General features: G+C 47.4%; 1 protein-coding gene across 3 annotated transcripts in view; it reads left to right on the forward strand.

Moving 5' to 3' along the window:
* The window catches only part of LOC138258457 (RING finger protein 145-like), a 70,022-nt gene that overhangs the window by 20,773 nt on the left and 30,882 nt on the right, over positions 1-18,367 (forward strand). For all 3 annotated transcript variants that reach the window (XM_069205955.1, XM_069205936.1, XM_069205983.1), the window contains exon 3: positions 16,100-16,191. In XM_069205955.1, coding sequence (XP_069062056.1) covers positions 16,100-16,191 — 92 coding nt within the window. The remainder of the gene's footprint in view (positions 1-16,099; positions 16,192-18,367) is intronic.

An 18,367-nucleotide genomic window follows, 5' to 3' on the forward strand; every position in this document is an offset into this window, starting at 1 on the left:
GAAAACAAACTTGGGAAAGGAAGAGAAAATGGAAAAAACATCACTAAGGGAAAACACAGGAGTGTCTGGTAGTGGTTTAAAGAGGCATGAGGTGGATTCGTGAAAAAGCAGCCTGGACATTCAATGCACATATGTTTAATAACACCGAATGCTGGATTATGAGCAGAGCCTCGAGAAACTGGGTTTATTCTTTTACATATTAAGCACTGGTTGAAAGTCCTCAGCGGATCCAAGTTTTTGCTTCCATCTGGGGGTGTCTGCACCTGTTATCCCTCTGCAAGTGGGAGCGATGGAGCCCAGGTCGATAGGAGACCTTTTCTATCATGTGCCACATGTCGCAGAGACCTTCTCCCACCGTGCAGAACCAGGTTTGAGGGCATGCTCCCTTACTGGTCAGTAGAATCACCAGATGGCACAATCGTAGGAGCTAGTTAGGAAGGCATGTCAGTGGGTAGTTTTAGGCAGGGCCTCAGAAGCTTTGGCCACCGCTTGCATGGCCACTCTGGTCTTCGGCTGGCATCGGCTTTGGCCAACGTTTTACTAGGTTTTCCTGGACCATCTGGTCACTCTGGGCTATCAGATGGGTGACCTGCCAACTAGATTGCCTGGGGGCCAGCCTATGCGGCTAACTGTGACTTGTGCCTCCCCATCCCACCCTCCCATGTTTGAGGAAAAAACATCTTCCTGGAGAGCCTGCAGGGGAGGGGGGGCTAAGGGTTCAAGGTGGAGTTGGTAGAGCTAGGCATGGGCAAGAGTTGAAGGTAGGGAGATGTATCTCCTTCACTGCCAGGCCTTTTCCCCCTCCTGTGCCGAGCCTTTTTTGGCTATTTGGGGCAGTTCGCGCTTAGGCCCTCATAACTTTTTGTTCACATAAGCTACCCACGCCAAATTTGCATCTTTTTTTCCAACATCCTAGGGATTCTAGAGGTACCCAGACTTTGTGGGTTCCCCTGAAGGATGCCAAGAAATTGGCCAAAATACAGTGAAAAGTTCGTTTAAAAAAAAAAAAAAAAAAAAGAAAATGGGAAAAAGGGGCTGCAGAAGAAGGCTTGTAGTTTTTTCCCTGAAAATGGCATTAACAAAGGGTTTGCGGTGCTAAAATCACCAGCTTCCCAGCTTTCAGGAACAGGCAGACTTGAATCAGAAAACCACATTTTTCAACACAATTTTGGCATTTTACTGGGACATACCCCATTTTTAAGATTTTTTTGTGCTTTCAGCCTCCTTCCAGTCAGTGACAGAAATGGGCGTGAAACCAATGCTGGATCCCAGAAACCGAAACATTTCTGAAAAGTAGACAACATTCTGAATTCAGCAAGGGGTAATTTGTGTAGATCCTACAAGGGTTTTCTACAGAAAATAACAACTGAAAACAAAATATATTGAAATTGAGGTGAAAAAAACTGCAATTTTTCTCTACGTTTTACTCTAACTTTTTCCTGCTATGTCAGATTTTTGAAAGCAATACAACGTTAAGTCTGCTGGACTCTTCTGGTTGCGGGGATATACAGGACTTGTAGGTTCATCAAGAACTCTAGGTACCCAGAGCCAATAAATGAGCTGCACCCTGCAGTGGGTTTTCATTCTATACCGGGTATACAGCAATTCATTTGCTGAAATATAAAGAGTAAAAAATAGCTATCAAGAAAACCTTTGTATTTCCAAAATGGGCACAAGATAAGGTGTTGAGGAGCACTGCTTATTTGCACATCTCTGAATTCCGGGGTGCCCATACTAGCATGTGAATTACAGGACATTTCTCAAATAGACGTCTTTTTTACACACTCTCATATATTTGGAAGGAATAAATGTAGAGAAAGACAAGGGGCAATAACTTGTTTTGCTATTCTATGTTCCCCCAAGTCTCCCGATAAAAATGGTACCTCACTTGTGTGGGTAGGCCTAGCGCCCGCGACAGGAAATGCCCCAAAACACAACGTGGACACATCCCATTTTTTGACAGAAAACAGGTGTTTTTTGCAAAGTGCCTACCTGTAGATTTTGGCCTCTAGCTCAGCCGGCACCTAGGGAAACCTACCAAACCGTGCATTTTTTAAAACTAGACACCTAGGGGAATCCAAGGTGGGGTGGGTGACCTGTGGGGCTCTGACCAGGTTCTGTTACCCAGAATCCTTTGCAAACCTCAAAATTTGGCTAAAAAAAATAAATGTCCTCACATTTCGGTGACAGAAAGTTCTGTAATCTGAGAGGAGCCACAAATTTTCTTCCACCCAGCGTTCCCCGAAGTCTCCCTATAAAAATTATACCTCACTTGTGTGGGTGGGCCAGGTGCCTGCAAAAGAATAAGGCCAAAAACTTTAGGCTGACTCTGCTTTGGGGACCCACACAAGTGAGGTGTCATTTTACTTGGGAGACTGAGGGGAACGGTGGGTAGTAGGAATTTTGTGCTGGAGCGGTGATCGTACAAACGAAAGTCAGGAAAATATGCTTTGTTAAGCAAATTTTGAGGTTTGCAGAGGAGTCTGGGTTAGAAAATGTTGGTGGATACACGCAAGCCACACCTCCCTGGACTCCTTGGGGTGTCTAGTTTTAAAAAATGTCTGGGTTTGGTAGGTTTCCCTAGATGGAGGCCGCACCCAGGACCAAAAACATAGGTGCCCGCTCCCCCCCAAACACAGGTAGTTTTGTAATATATCATTTTGATGTGTCCACATACGTCTGTGATGTGCCAAACACTAAAATTGTGAAAAGAAACGCACTTAGGTTATGTGAAAAGGACCCCTCACCCACCAACCAAGTTGGTGGCATGCTTCATCATCGGGGTCCCACCTGAGGCACCTAGTGTGTCACAGGTGTGTTGCGACGCCTGATTACAGCGGAGCAGGTTTTGTCATTTTTACCACACATACTGGTTGGATTTGGCACGAGGGTGAGTGATGGTTCAGTGGATCAAATTTTATTAACCAGAGATTTCACAAAAATGAAATGCACTGAAAGGCCAAAAAGCTGAACCAATGACTCACAGCTTGTGAGCTGTAAAGCCACGGCAAGGTACCAACTGCTTTACAGTCCATTCACACACCTTTCATACATGACTTGCACAAGACCATTCACGCCGCCAGCCACGGGCCCAGCACATTACAACACTTGCATCAACAGACGGCGCCACTCAAGGGCCCATCACTTACATACGCCCACATACGCCCACATGCCTGATACAACAATCACACCAGATGATGGGAGTGTGTGGACTGTTGTTTGGCTGGCAGTGTGTTGCAGTAGCCAACAGCAAGTCAATATATACACCCGCAGCCAAGCCCCACTCCACACACAATGGCATCACTTTTTTTTTTTTAAACTAAGAAACCCCTAACTAATAAGAAATAATTACAAAACTACAAACACAAAAGCTCTGACATGACAGAAATGCTAACCATGAAACTGAACACATGAAAATACAAAACAGACATGAGTTTACACTCATGGTTGTTCCCAGTAATTCTTCTGGGTTTGGTAATTCTTAAAACAACCACCCACACACAGCCCAGGCTTTGAAGGACAATCTGGACAGTACATTCGAGTCTCCCTCCGGATACCTCTTCGAAAACACACTACATTTCTTAGCTGGAAAGTCTTTTTTGGGTGTGGGAGGAATGTGCTCAGCAAAGTGGCGATCTTTCAATCTAGCCACATCCTCCACCACTGCTTCTCTAGGAACTCTGGCCTGTTCCACCACAATAAGGCTCTCTATCACTGACTCCTGAAATTTCACAAATGTCATCTTTGACTCTGGAGACCTATCCTTAAACACAATAAAAGCATTAAAAGTTGCTAAGTGGAAGAGGTGAATTGATAACTTCTTATACCAAATGTAAGACTTACGAATAGCAGTATAAGGTTCCAACCTCTGATCAACTCTATCTACACCTCCCATGTGCTTATTATAATCTAAAATGCACACAGGTTTGAGCACTTCAGCAACCTGGCCCCAAACAGTCACGGGGGAAGTACTCTCATCATGGATGGTACTTAGCATGTAGACATCCCTCCTGTCTGAAAACTTCAAAGCTAGCAGCTCATCATTCCGCAAGGCACTGGACTTTCCCCTCTAGTTTTTTACAGACAAGCTCCCTTGGATAGCCTTTCCGGTTACAACGAAGTGTGCCACAAGCAACACTGTCCACTCTAAACAATTCCTTGAACAACTGCACTCCAGTATAAAAGTTATCTACGTACAAATGGTGACCTTTGTTGAACAGTCGTCTACCAAGTTCCCACACAATTTTCTCAGTAACTTTACTTTACTTTACTTTACTTTACTTTACTTTCTCAGTAACCCCCCACATAAATAAACATATTTAAAAAAATCCCTGGTGTCTAGTGGATTCTGCCCCCCCCTTGGGGGCAAATCGGCCCAAAAATAATAGGCCGATCTGCCCCCAAGGGGGGCAGAAATGGCCACAATAAACATGCCCCCAAAAGGGAGCGACCCTTGCCCAAGGGGCCGCTCCCCAACGCTAAAAATTGAAAACATAAACAATTAAAATAAATCCCTGGCGTCTAGTGGCTTCTGCCCCCCTTGGGGGCAGATCGGCCTAAAAATATTAGGCCGATCTGCCCCCAAGGGGGGGCAGAAATGGCCATTCAAACATGCCCCCAAATGGGAGCGACCCTTGCCCAAGGGGCTGCTCCCCAACACGTTAAAATTTTACAACATAAAAAAAAAGAAAATCCCTGGTGTCTAGTGGGTATTCCTGCTGCCCGATCGCAATGCGATCGGGCAGCAGGAATGCTCAGAGACACCGGGGGAAAGGAAAAGCCTTTCCTTTCCCCCGGTGCCTCTTTGTCCCAAACCCCCTGTAAGAGGCTGGCCTGGCTTGTAGTGGGTACCAGAGGTACTTCCTTGTGCCAGGTCCAGTTATCCCTTATTAGTGTAGAAGACGTGTTTCTAGCAGCTTAGGCTGTTAGAAGGTAGCTATGGCAAAGCAGCTTAGGCTGAACTAGGAGACATGTAAAGCTCCTACTATACAACTGGTGTTTAATGCACAATATCATAAGAAAACACAATACACCGAAGTACTAAAAATAAAGGTACTTTATTTTGATGACAATATGCCAAAAGTATCTCAGTGAGTACCCTCAGTATGAGGATAAGATATATACACAAACCAAAATTATGCATATAGTAGCAAAAGGAAGTAATGCAAGCAATATAAAGTTACAGTAGATTGCAATAGGAGCACATAGGTATAGGGACAACACAAACCATATACTCCAAAAGTGGAATGCGAACCACAAATGGACCCCAAACCTATGTGAGCTTGTATAGGGTCGCTGGGACTGTAAGAAAACAGTGAGGGTTAGAAAAATAGCCCACCCCAAGACCCTGAAAGGTAGGTGTATAGTGCACCTACTACCCCCAGAGAGCACAGAAGTCGTGATAGGGGGATTCTGCAGGAAGAACAAACTCCAGCAATACAACAACAGTGGATTTCCGGACCTGTGTACCTGTAAGACAAAGGGACCAAGTCCAAGAGTCGCGACATTGTCGAGAGTGGGCAGGAGCCCAGGAAATGCCAGCTGAGGGTACAAGAAAGCTGCCGCCTGTTGGAAGAAGCTTAGTGTTCTGCAAGAAAGAAGAGGACTAGGAATTTCCCCTTTGGAGGATGGATGTCCCACGTCGTGAAGAATCTTGCAGAGGTGTTCCCACGCAGAACGACCGCAAACAAGCCTTGCTAGCTGCACCGGTCGCGGTTAGGGTTTTTGGATGCTGCTGTGGCCCAGGAGGGACCAGGATGTCGCCACTTGGAGGAGGAGACAGAGGGGGCGCCCAGCAAGTCAGGAAGCCCTCACAGAAGCAGGCAGCATCCGCAGAAGTACCTGAACAGGCACTTGGAAGAAGAGTGAACCGGAGTCCACGCAAAGTCACAAAAGGGAGTCCCACGACGCCGGAGGACAACTCAGAAGGTTGTGCACTGCAGGTTAGAGTTTCAGGGACCCAGGCTTGGCTGTGCGCGAAGGAAATCCTGGAAGAGTGCACAGGAGCCGGAGCAGCTGCAAATCACGCGGTACCCAGCAATGCAGTCTAGCGTGGGGAGGCAAGGACTTACCTCCACCAAACGTGGACTGAAGAGTCACTGGACTGTGGGAGTCACTTGGACAGAGTTGCTGAGTTCCAGGGACCACGCTCGTCGTGCTGAGAGGGGACCCAGAGGACCGGTGATGCAGTCTTTTGTTGCCTGCGGTTGCAGGGGGAAGATTCCGTCGACCCACTGGAGATTTCTTCAGAGCTCCTGGTGCAGAAAGGAGGCAGGCTACCCCCAGAGCATGCACCACCTGGAAACAGTCGAGAAAGCCGGCAGGATGAAGCAATACAAGGTTGCTAGTAGTCGTCTTGCTACTTTGTTGCGGTTTTGCAGGCGTCCTGAGCAGTCAGCGGTCGATCCTTTGGCAGAAGGTGAAGAGGGAGATGCAGAGGAACTCTGGTGAACTCTTGAATTCCCCAAAGCAGAGATCCTAAATAGCTAGAAAAGGAGGTTTGGCTACCAAGGAAGGAGGATTGGCTACCAAGAGAGGTAAGAGCCTATCAGGAGGAGCCTCTGACATCACCTGCTGGCACTGGCCACTCAGAGCAGTCCATTGTGCCACAGACACTTCTGTTTCCAAGATGCAGAGGTCTGGGACACACTGGAGGAGCTCTGGGCACCTCCCCTGGGAGGTGCAGGTCAGGGGAGTGGTCACTCCCCTTTACTTTGTCCAGTTTCGCGCCAAAGCAGGGCTGGGGGATCCCTAAACCGGTGTAGACTGGCTTATGCAGAGATGGGCACTATCTGTGCCCATCAAAGCATTTCCAGAGGCTGGGGGAGGCTACTCCTCCCCAGCTTTCACACCTATTTCCAAACGGAGAGGGTGTTACACCCTCTCTCAGAGGAAATCCTTTGTTCTGCCTGCCAGGGCTGCCTGGACCCCAGGAGGGCAGAAACCTGTCTGAGGGGTTGGCAGCAGCTGCAGTGGAGACCCCGGAAAGGCAGTTTGGCAGTACCCGGGTTCTGTGCTAGAGACCCGGGGGATCATGGAATTGTCACCCCATTGCCAGAATGGCATTGGGGTGACAATTCCATGATCTTAGACATGTTACATGGCCATGTTCGGAGTTATCATTGTGACGCTGTACATAGGTAGTGACCTATGTACAGTGCACGCGTGTAATGGTGTCCCCGCACTCACAAAGTCTGGGGAATTTGCCCTGAACGATGTGGGGGCACCTTGGCTAGTGCCAGGGTGCCCACACACTAAGTAACTTTGCCCCCAACCTTCACTAGGTGAAGGTTAGACATATAGGTGACTTATAAGTTGCTTAAGTGCAGTGGTAAATGGCTGTGAAATAACGTGGACGTTATTTCACTCAGGCTGCACTGGCAGGCCTGTGTAAGAATTACCAGAGCTCCCTATGGGTGGCAAAAGAAATGCTGGAGCCCATAGGGATCTCCTGGAACCCCAATACCCTGGGTACCTCAGTACCATATACTAGGGAATTATATGGGTGTACCAGTATGTCAATGTGAATTGGTAAATTTAGTCACTAGCCTGTTAGTGACAAATTTGGAAAGCAGAGAGAGCATAACCACTGAGGTTCTGGTTAGCAGAGCCTCAGTGAGACAGTTAGGCATCACACAGGGAACACATATAGGGTACATACTTATGAGCACTGGGGCCCTGCCTGGCAGGGTCCCAGTGACACACAGACTAAAACAACATATATACAGTGAAATATGGGGGTAACATGCCAGGCAATATGGTACTTTCCTACACCCCCCATCCGCCAGAGGAGAAACATACCTGTTTCTCCGTACTCGCACTGGAAGCAAATGGCTTCCAGTGCGACCGGCAGTGGGTAATGATGTCAGCGTGTGATCGCGCGCTGAAGTCATTACGGGGGGGGTGGGAGTGGAAGGGGAAGGTCTTCCCCTTCCATCCTCGCCTTGGGGTGGAACCCTACGGAGGGAGCGCTAGCGCTCCCTCCGGGCTCCGTGCCGAGGACGTAATGGTTACGTCCTCGACACAGGAGCACTGTGCTGCGGGACGGAACCATTACGTCCGCGGCACAGAAGGGGTTAAAGGCAGAGAGCGCTACGGGCTGGAAGAGTGGAAGGAAAAGGTGCTATTTGGGGAGAGGTGCAGTTTGGAAGAGGAGTGGACTTTGAAAGGTATGAACAGGTTGGGAGATGTGTGGACAAAAGTCACAGCGAATATAAAAATATATGTATAGCAATTTTCTTGTGGTCAGAAAATCCTGCAAGGAAATTAAATGTAAGTGGTAATTTGCTTATGTGGTCAGAATATCCCCACAAGGGAAGTAAACATGAGTGCCCCTTGATGGATAAACTGAATCCTCTCTGGCGTGGCCTTAGTAGGGTAGACTATAACAAAGCTATTACTACATAGCTACACATTTTTCTGACCTGCTATTGAAGAGGCAGTCGCTAGTGGCACTGTGAATTTAGGCTGCCATTGCCACGACTAGAGCTCCTGATTCTGCCTGACAGTGCTTCCTTTGCACTGTGCTAAATTTGTTCTGACTGGAATGGGGACTCACATGAGAAACCTGGACTTGCTGGGGCAGTTCTCACATAGTTGCCCCAATACTGGCCCTGTTTCCTTGCATTGATTCCTTTTGCTGTCAGCAGGTGAAGTTTGCACCAGAAACCCAGATAAGACTATAAAACCTTAATAAGGTTAGCACTCTGTTCTGTTGCCGCAGACCAACAGATTTGTGCTATATCCTTAAGCCGCGTTCTCAGAAGGCATCGGGCAGTGTGGCCCCTCATGACTGGCAGGAATGACGAGTCTGGCTGTGCCCATCCTGTGGCTTGGGTAGATGTAATGATAAATCCTTAAGCAGCAGATCTGTCCTCGTTTTCATTTATTAACCCATGCATTACCTCCCACTTCTTGAAGGATGAATCTACCTTTCCTTTGTGAGCTCGGTGCTTGAATTCAGTCTTTCCTTCTTTGTAATCTGCTGAACTTAAACTTTATCTGTCAGCATCTGTTCTCTCATTTCGTATGAGTCTTACTCATTTAGCTCAAAAATTGAACGGCTTTTTTTTTTTTTTTTTTTTGTGAACGGGATTAGCTTGAATCTTTAGTTAGTACTTCATATTAAATGCATAATTGTCCTTCCGTAATTGCAGGACCATGGAAACTGACTTGTTTTATCTCTTTCATACGGATATATATGTGCACTTTAACATGGCTCTTTGTTGGACATTATGCATTCTTATTGCTGCAGTTAAAACCTGAGCTCTATTTTCTTTTTTTAATGTACTGAAAACATCAAATATACATTCAGGGATATTTTTCAACACTGGCAAGTATGGCTTTTATTTTGAGGTTACAATGCCGACTAATCTCCATCAACTGACACAATAGGTGACAAAGGGCCTACTCACTTGGTTTGTGCATGTTGGTGTTGTGCCTAGAAGGTCCAAAGACCCCGATTTTAGTTCCTGTGTTGCGCTTCGAGGTACTGTCAGCTTGAGAGAAATAAGCCAGTTAATTTTTCATGAACTGTACATCATGAACATCAAACTACCCTTCGATCACTTGGAAATATCAGAGCCACTGAATTATTAGGCTTAGCTGTTTCTGTCGAGAGAGCTGTTGTGAACAGTAACAATAGTTAGTGGATGTTGGTCAACCCGTTAGTTTTTATTGTTTGGTTTACTTGTCAGTCTCATTTGCTTGCTTCCTATTTAATGACTTGCCCTTCCTCTCTTTGCATTATTTCCCTGTTCAGAAACAGTGGCTTAGGCCTTTTGGCAGGAAGTGACGTATGTGACATCATCTCTCAAGAAAGGCAGTTGCTGAGGGTTAAGCAACTTCATTAACTTGAAGGGGACCAGGGTAAAGCCAGCCGATTCACAGCTAAGTGTAAAGTGAGGCTTTAGGAAGGGAGGCTTTTGGCCCTGGGCCCTCTGTAGCCATCCTGGCACCATCCTGGCACCATCCTGTGAGAGGGGGTGCTCATCACAGATCCCATTTGTGGTTTAGGAGGAGGGACCGGCTTATTGTCCTAGACACAATGACTGGGGCAGCAGCCTCCTCTAGGACAGAACAGTTCTGCTATGTTGGGTTTACTGAAGAATAGTGCATTGGTCGGTAGTTTGCTGGGGGGGGGGGGGGAGTCTGTCCCTGGGAACTTTGTGCCCATTTACTCAGCAAGTGTTCAGAAATGACCTCTATCCAGTGGCCAGTGAATCCTTCAGTAGTTCAACTCATCCACAGCTCTCGACCTGTAAAATAACAGAAGAGAGGACTGGATCGTCTAACTGTGACTTGTTTGTGGGCCAGAGGGGCTGTACCTGCTCCCAATTGTACCCAGGTCTGGGAGGGTCTCAAAGGGTCAGGTGGCTGACCTCCTGTACAGAGACACGACGATCTGCAAAATGCCCTTTTTTTCTTAAGTGACTAGCTGACATGTAGCACCTGGACCAGGACTCTGCCGTGCTAGTGGTCTTGCTGGGGTGGTCCTGAACACCAAGTGCCGTACGTGAGGTCCTTGGAGCTTTGGAAGATACCAAAACGAACTGCTCAGAAAGTCTGAGAAGTTGAGACTTGCAAATTATTTGGACTTCCAAAACACCTGGAGTTTTATCAGTACCTCATGGCAAAGATGTTCAATTTCTAGACAACTTAGTTGGGTATAGGACCAGGTTTGCCCTGAAAGATAATTTTGAGATTCTGAAAAGAGGCTAAAGGTGGAACTCTTGACTGGATAAAGAAGCAAATAGTATCTGACAGACCTTGACGGGTGAGAAATTTGAATTTTTCCCACTCCGCTTTTCCTGCCAAAGCCTTCATCTAGACCTCGTTCAGCAGACCCCCAACTTTGAGTGGAATTTGCTGTATACAGCCTTCAGTTTTTCTCCTCTGAAGGATTAGGTTTCCTTTTCAGAGAGTAAGTCAGAACATAAAAACCTCGACCAGGATGACCCGCATCCACTCCATCTCAGCCAGCCTGAAATCACACCTGCTACCCAGTCAGCTGCAAACCCTTACTTTGAAGTGGTTAATTTACTTTTTTTTTATTTTATTTATTTTTTAGCAGTTTTTGCCCTAAAGCATTACAAATTCATGCCTCTACTTCCTCTTAATGGACGTTATTCATTTTGGGTCCTTTTTCTAATTACAGTGTTTTATTTTTTTTAAAAAAATGGTTGTTTGAGTTTCATTGTGTTGCCATTTTACACTGTTAGGTCTACCTTCTGTGTGCCGTAGCTTTCAGGGGACAAGCCCACGCTTATTTAAGAAGAATGCGTGCTGTACCTGGCAAGGCTTAGCTTGGCGCTTCCTCTCCAACTAATAACCACTTTTCTTGCATATTCTACATTTATAATTTGTCTTCTTTTCTTGTGCATAGCGCCTCTGTGTGCTGCAAGAGATGCTGCAAATCTATTCCTGCACAATGTTGTTTCTCTCACTGTACACTGTAGTTATGAGCTCTGACCTGCCTCGTCGTCTTTGCCTTTTCTTTTAACTCAGCTTGGGCGGTTGTCAGCTACATGTTATATGGGGATTAGCGTAGCCTTTGCTGCATGCCGAGGTGTCGCTGTAGAGGCTCATTTCAGCTGCACAGTTCATTGCACTTCCTGCTGTGGTTACTCTGTGAAGGTCTCTGTTCCCAGTGACTAATACATTATTTCCTGAAGGAACCCCAAACAAGAGTGTGTGTTTCTCAAAGTGTTAAATATATTTAAGACGTGCTAGTTTTCTTTATTCCATTATTTTTGTGGAAGCTCTGGATCGTAACTCACTTGATCTGTCCTGTTGGTTTTTCTGTTTTGCTGAGCGGCTTTACCAAAGCCAAAAGGCAAGATTTATTGGATTTTTTCCAGTGCTTGTTAGTCCTTTGAGCCAAACTAAGGCTATTGAAGAAATACGGGAGAGTTGTAGTATTTTTATTCCATTGAAGAACAAAGGCAGGGATGGAATGCTTGAATTAATTTCTGCCCCTGGGAATTTCTCTTGTTGTATAAAAAGTCCATTTATTTCTGCTTTCTGTGCCACAACATGCAAGAAGCAAACGTGTGCAAATCAGTCTTGGTAGTTCCCAAAATGGTGCAGTCAAGTTCTAGCTCACCTCCCTGGTGAGAGGGAACACAACTAACCTCAATTTCAGCTGGGGCCTTATCGGCGAGTTTAAATAAGCGCATACGTTTTGTTTTTTTGTTTTTTGTTTTTTTTGTTGTTGTCACATCGTGTAATTTTGATTCAGTTAAAGGAGCGAATCGTTTGGGGGTGCTTGACAGGTCACTTTCAGGAGCTGCTACACGCAGTCTTCAGTAGTGTTCATATACAGCATTTGTGAAGTGTTTTTCACAGGATATTGACACAGCAAGTGCTGTGAATCCCTAGTCTTTGTTTTTTTGGTGGGTGTACTCCCTTTATTTTCTTCATCCACAATGTGGTTGGGATTTTGAGAACTAAAGAATCCTGTGGAGTTATAGCTTGGCTTCTCAGATGTCTAAAGGTAAACCCTCAAACAGTTTTTCTTGAACTGTGCAGGCTTGTTATCTTGCATACTATTTTGACTCGATGGACCCGATTCACGTAGGAAAATTGCTGTCTACCTAGATTTCCACCTACGCATAGCCAAAGATCTGCATCCATATGGTGAGAATTTTACTGAGGAGATTCACCTTTGCGGTTGATGACCAGGACGGTGTGCCTTCACGCAGTCTCAGTGGCGCGGTTTACCAGGACGGTGTGCCTGCACGCAGTCTCAGTGGCGCGGTTTACCAGGACGGTGTGGCGCGGTTTACCAGGACGGTGTGCCTGCGCGCAGTCTCAGTGGTGCGGATTACCAGGACGGTGTGCCTGCACGCAGTCTCAGTGGAGCGGATTACCAGGACGGTGTGCCTGCGCGCAGTCTCAGTGGTGCGGATTACCAGGACGGTGTGCCTGCACGCAGTCTCACGCAGTCTCAGTGGAGCGGATTACCAGGACGGTGTGCCTGCAAGCAGTCTCAGTGGAGCGGATTACCAGGACGGTGTGCCTGCGCGCAGTCTCAGTGGTGCGGATTACCAGGACGGTGTGCCTGCGCGCAGTCTCACGCAGTCTCAGTGGAGCGGATTACCAGGACGGTGTGCCTGCGCGCAGTCTCAGTGGCGCAGATTACCAGGACGGTGTGCCTGCACGCAGTCTCAGTGGCGCGGATTACCGGGACGGTGTGCCTGCACGCAGTCTGTGGCGCGGATTACCAGGACAGTGTGCCTGCACGCAGTCTCAGTGGCGCGGATTACCAGGACGGTGTGCCTGCACGCAGTCTCAGTGGTGCAGATTACCAGGACGGTGTGCCTGCGCGCAGTCTCACGCAGTCTCACGCAGTCTCAGTGGAGCGGATTACCAGGACGGTGTGCCTGCACGCAGTCTCAGTGGCGCGGATTACCAGGACGGTGTGCCTGCACGCAGTCTCAGTGGCGCGGATTACCGGGACGGTGTGCGTGCATGCAGTCTCAGTGGCGCGGATTACCGGGACGGTGTGCCTGCGCGCAGTCTCGGTGCGGATTACCAGGACGGTGTGCCTGCATGCAGTCTGTGGCGCGGTTTACCAGGACGGTGTGCGTGCACGCAGTCTCAGTGGAGCGGATTACCAGGACGGTGTGCCTGCACGCAGTCTCAGTGGCACGGATTACCGGGACGGTGTGCCTGCACGCAGTCTCAGTGGCGCGGATTACCGGGACGGTGTGCCTGCGCGCAGTCTCAGTGGTGCGGATTACCAGGACGGTGTGCCTGCACGCAGTCCCAGTGGAGCGGATTACCAGGACGGTGTGCCTGCACGCAGTCTCAGTGGAGCGGATTACCAGGACGGTGTGCCTGCACGCAGTCCCAGTGGAGCGGATTACCAGGACGGTGTGCCTGCACGCAGTCTCAGTGGCGCGGATTACCAGGACGGTGTGCCTGCGCGCAGTCTCAGTGGTCCGGATTACCAGGACGGTGTGCCTGCGCGCAGTCTCACGCAGTCTCAGTGGAGCGGATTACCAGGACGGTGTGCCTGCGCGCAGTCCCAGTGGAGGGGATTACCAGGACAGTGTGCCTGCACGCAGTCTCAGTGGAGCAGATTACCAGGACGGTGTGCCTGCACGCAGTCTCAGTGGAGCGGATTACCAGGACGGTGTGCCTGCACGCAGTCTCAGTGGAGCGGATTACCAGGACGGTGTGCCTGCACGCAGTCCCAGTGGAGCGGATTACCAGGACGGTGTGCCTGCACGCAGTCTCAGTGGAGCGGATTACCAGGACGGTGTGCCTGCACACAGTCTCAGTGGAGCGGATTACCAGGACGGTGTGCCTGCACGCAGTCTCTGTGGCGCGGAAGAGGCAGCTGAGTGGTAGGAGGTAAACTGTCCGTGTATAGGTGGTGGAGGCACGGTGGGGGACCTTCAAGAAAAAGTGGCAGGGCGAGAGGTGGTGGGTGAAGGAGACGTTCTCCAGGATCCTGGACACGTACCTAGATCTGGTCTCCAACTCATCCCCCTAGAGGTGCATGTCCTCACCACCATGCATCCTGACCAGCTATATGGCCTGTCAGTTGCAGGGAACTCACACATGGGGCCAGGTAAGTTCTTAATACCTCTCTCGTGCAAATAGTTCTTCTACCAACACTTATGACATCACACATGACCCTTATACACAGCTTTTGACACTTCTTCCCCCTTTCCATAGTTTGAATTGTTGTAACCGTTCTTAACACACTTCCTTTCTGACCTACAGTTCCCATATCTGGTGCTTTATTTTATCTTTATTTTTTTAGCAAAAGCTGGATCAGGATTGTTTAGGACTGTGGCAGGTTGTGCTCAGCTAATGATGTTTCTCAGTACCCATCACAGCCATCCTGATTAGCTTGAGTTGTCCACATTGTCTCCACTCAAAGGCCCAGAGGTCAGGTAGCATAGTGAAGCCATTAACCTGACACTTACAGGTCTGGCCTGGGGTAGACTGAAGGTGAATTGTTCTGGCTCCAGTCTGCAACACAGCAAGGATCGCATGAAGAGACAGGCGATATCTGAGGATGACTGCTTCCCTGTTCAGGCCAAAGGTGTTGATCCACTGTCTGTAAATCCACTCTTCTCCTTAGGTAATTGTTCGGCAAAATGAGATGGAACACAATAAAGCGATTCACTAAGATGGGGAAGTAAATGTTTTTCTGCCTTGCTTTCTTATCTGGGCAAGCTGTGTGCGATGGTTACTGTTGTCTTTCTCCTGTTGATGGATGTGGCAGAGTCCTGCCTCCTCATTGTCACTCCTGCCCTGCAGTAGAAGTGTTACTGCTTGTGTTTGAACCCTTGTCGGGGAAAAGTGTTTTATAGAACTTGAAGCTAAATTTACTGTTAGTTTTCCATTGTAAAGATGTATTTAATAAAATCTAAAAAAAAGTAATGAGCATTGATTTTTAGACATTCAAAAATATTTTCCCTTGATCTCTTTTCATGTGTGGTCTCAGTGCTATTACTTGCTCCACTGACTTCTCAGTGCATGGCTGGCTCATTGAATGTCCGTGTGTTGTACGTGAAGGATTCTGTGGCTTGGCGGGATAGATTTGAGACTGTTATCGGTGTGCTGCTGTAGGAGATGTCGGTGCAATAGCTGTGAATGGCAATTGTCTTCATTTTTGTGAGTGTCTTTTAGTATATGCACTGCCTCCCTAAACCCCTTCTTGAATTTCCTCTAATTCCAGCTATTTACTGTACATAGTCACCTTTTTCCAACAACTTGCCCTTGTGCCCGGTCACGTTTACTACAAAAAATGGTTATCTCCATGTTTGAATTTCCCTACACGCGTGACAGAGAACCATGCCCTCGAGAGATAGAACAGGCATAGATCTGTGGGCAGAGATTGTGTAATAGGAGGCGTAGGCCTAGATCTCCTGGTGGAAATATGTAAGTAGCATTTTTGTGTATGTAAATTAGGTACTACTAGAGTGATACTTCCCTTACTCAAAAATTATTTTGTGAATTGGCCTGTACCTTTTGCTTTGTGTTGTTGCTACATTAAGAAGCAATATATTTTAAAGCTATATTAGACCTTTCCTCTGCATTTCTCCATGATAACCCTTTGTTCTTCCATCCAACTACACAGGGATTACATCAGGCAAGAAGTGGAGTCGGAGTATCATGGGGCTGTATACAGAGATGCCATCGCAATAAACCGCATCATCACAGCGTTGACAGGTGAGATCGCGAGCAAGGGAGTTTTGTGTAATATCACAGGAATTCTCAGATAGGCAAAGAGTTCTGTTCTTCATGCCAAGTTGTCATTAAAAAAGAATGATAGCTTAACTGAATGTTCAAATGTAAAGTAGCTTTCACTATATCGAGATCGAAAACAACACATAATACAAAACTCACCTGACAAGCACACCAGTCTATTTGTTTTAGGTGTCTAGAATTTGAAATAAGATAATGGGAAAGTGAAGTTGTAGTCCTATGCAGATACATTACAGCAAAAATAATGGTGTGCAGTTCCAAAAAAGTGAACAGGGTGTAATTCACTGGACCCTGTGAGGAATGGGAGCACAAGGAGTTCTTGCGCATGGTGGGAAAGTGACCTAGGAGAACTGTCAGGTTCTGCATACGTGAAATGCCAGAAAGTCTGTGCCATTCTTGGGACATTAATTGTAAGGAGTCTCGGGCAAGGGACGTGAAAGGGTCCTATGTCTATTTTTATGTTAGGCAGATTGCTTATAGTGCGTTAATCACCTGTAAAGGTATCCAGGCAATTTGCAGGTGGTAGGCGGTGGTCTCCCTGGACATTATTGGAAAAGCCAGGTCTTCAGCTTCTTGTGAACTTAACGAGGAGGCTCTGATGTGCTCTGGGAGGTCGTTCCATGCTCTGGGAGAGATGTATGAGAAGGTGTGACCTGCTACTCAGCTTTTGTGTATGTGGAGTATGTGTGCCAGTCAGACTCCGGCTGACGGTAATGGTGGTGTCTGGAGGGTTGGTGAAAGTTTATACTGCTTGGGGTAGGTGGGGCCTAATTCGTGTAGTAGTTTTACTTGTGTGGGAGTTTGAATTTAAGTGCATTTGTGTGTGCGCAGCTATTGGAGTTTCCTGTAGTGTGGTGTAATGTGGGTGTGGTGTGGTAGGATGAGAATAAGTCTGGCTGCTGCATTCTGGATGATTTGGAGTCTGTTCAGGAGCTGTTTAGTAATTTGGTGCATTGCTGTAGTAAAGTATGCTGGTGAGGCCCTGTGTGACTCTTTGTGGTGTTATCTGGTAGCTGCTTGAAGATTTTTTTGCAGCATCCCCCGAATATGGATGCAGGTTGTGGCGACAGTATTGACGTGGGTCGTTATGTCAAACTTGTTGTCAAAGATGATTCCTAGGTTTTTGCTTGGATGGTGGGATTGGGTGTAGGTGCTATGTCTGTTGGCCACCAGGTGGAATCCCATGGCGAGATCTTCTTTCTGAAAATTATACTTCGGTCTTGTCTGAGTTGGGTTTGAGACAGTTGGACTTCATACAGGTGGCCACTGCGGTCAGGCAGGCAGAAAAGTTGATTCTTATTCTGGGTGTCTTGTCCTGGAGGGACAGTATTAGTTGTCTGTCATCTGGGTAGGTGAGTATGTTGATGACCTGCATTCTGATGATGATGGCAAATGGTGTAATGTAGATATTGAAAAGGCTCGGCTTAGTGAAGAGTGTAAAATGACCTGTACTTTTTGAGTTTGTCCGGTTAGTAAGGAGCAGATCCAGGTGAGGCTGGGTCCTTGGATGCTGGTCTTCTGTTCTGGGTGGCGTGGGACACTTTCAAAAGTTGCAGAATGGTCAAGCAGTATGAGGGCAGCTGTTTTTCCTCAGTTGAGGATCATCCTGATGTCATTTGTGGCTGTGATCAGGGCTATCTCAGTGCTGTGGTTGGGTCTGAAGCCTGATTGTGTGGGGTCTAGAAGTTGGTGTTCATCAAGGTAGTCTGCAAGTCGCTTGTTGTTTGCTTTTTCCATGACCCTAGTTGGCTATGGTAAGAGGGAGATCAGGGGTGGTTTGCTAATTGGGTGGGTCTGAAGGGGCTTTCTTTAAGAGCGCGTTGACTGCTGCATGTTTCCAGGTTTCTGGCAGTGGTGATGGAGATGTTTAGTATGCAAGTGAGTTTTTCACTGATCAGGGGCCCACATGTTGTAGATGAGGTGGGGGCAGCGGTCTGCAGTGGCCCCTGAGTGTATGGTGCTCATGATGGTAGCTATCTGTTCTGTGGTGATTGGTTTTCATGGCATTTCTTGTGCCTTCCATTTGTACACTGCTGCCGTTCATTTAAGGGTTGAATTTTATGTCGATAATTGCGATTTTTGTTGCTGAAGAAGTCTGATTGGTTGTTACCTAGGATTTGGGGGTGATGTTGGCCATGGC

This window comes from Pleurodeles waltl, chromosome 1_1, assembly GCF_031143425.1.
Source record: "Pleurodeles waltl isolate 20211129_DDA chromosome 1_1, aPleWal1.hap1.20221129, whole genome shotgun sequence".
NCBI lineage: Eukaryota > Metazoa > Chordata > Amphibia > Caudata > Salamandridae > Pleurodeles > Pleurodeles waltl.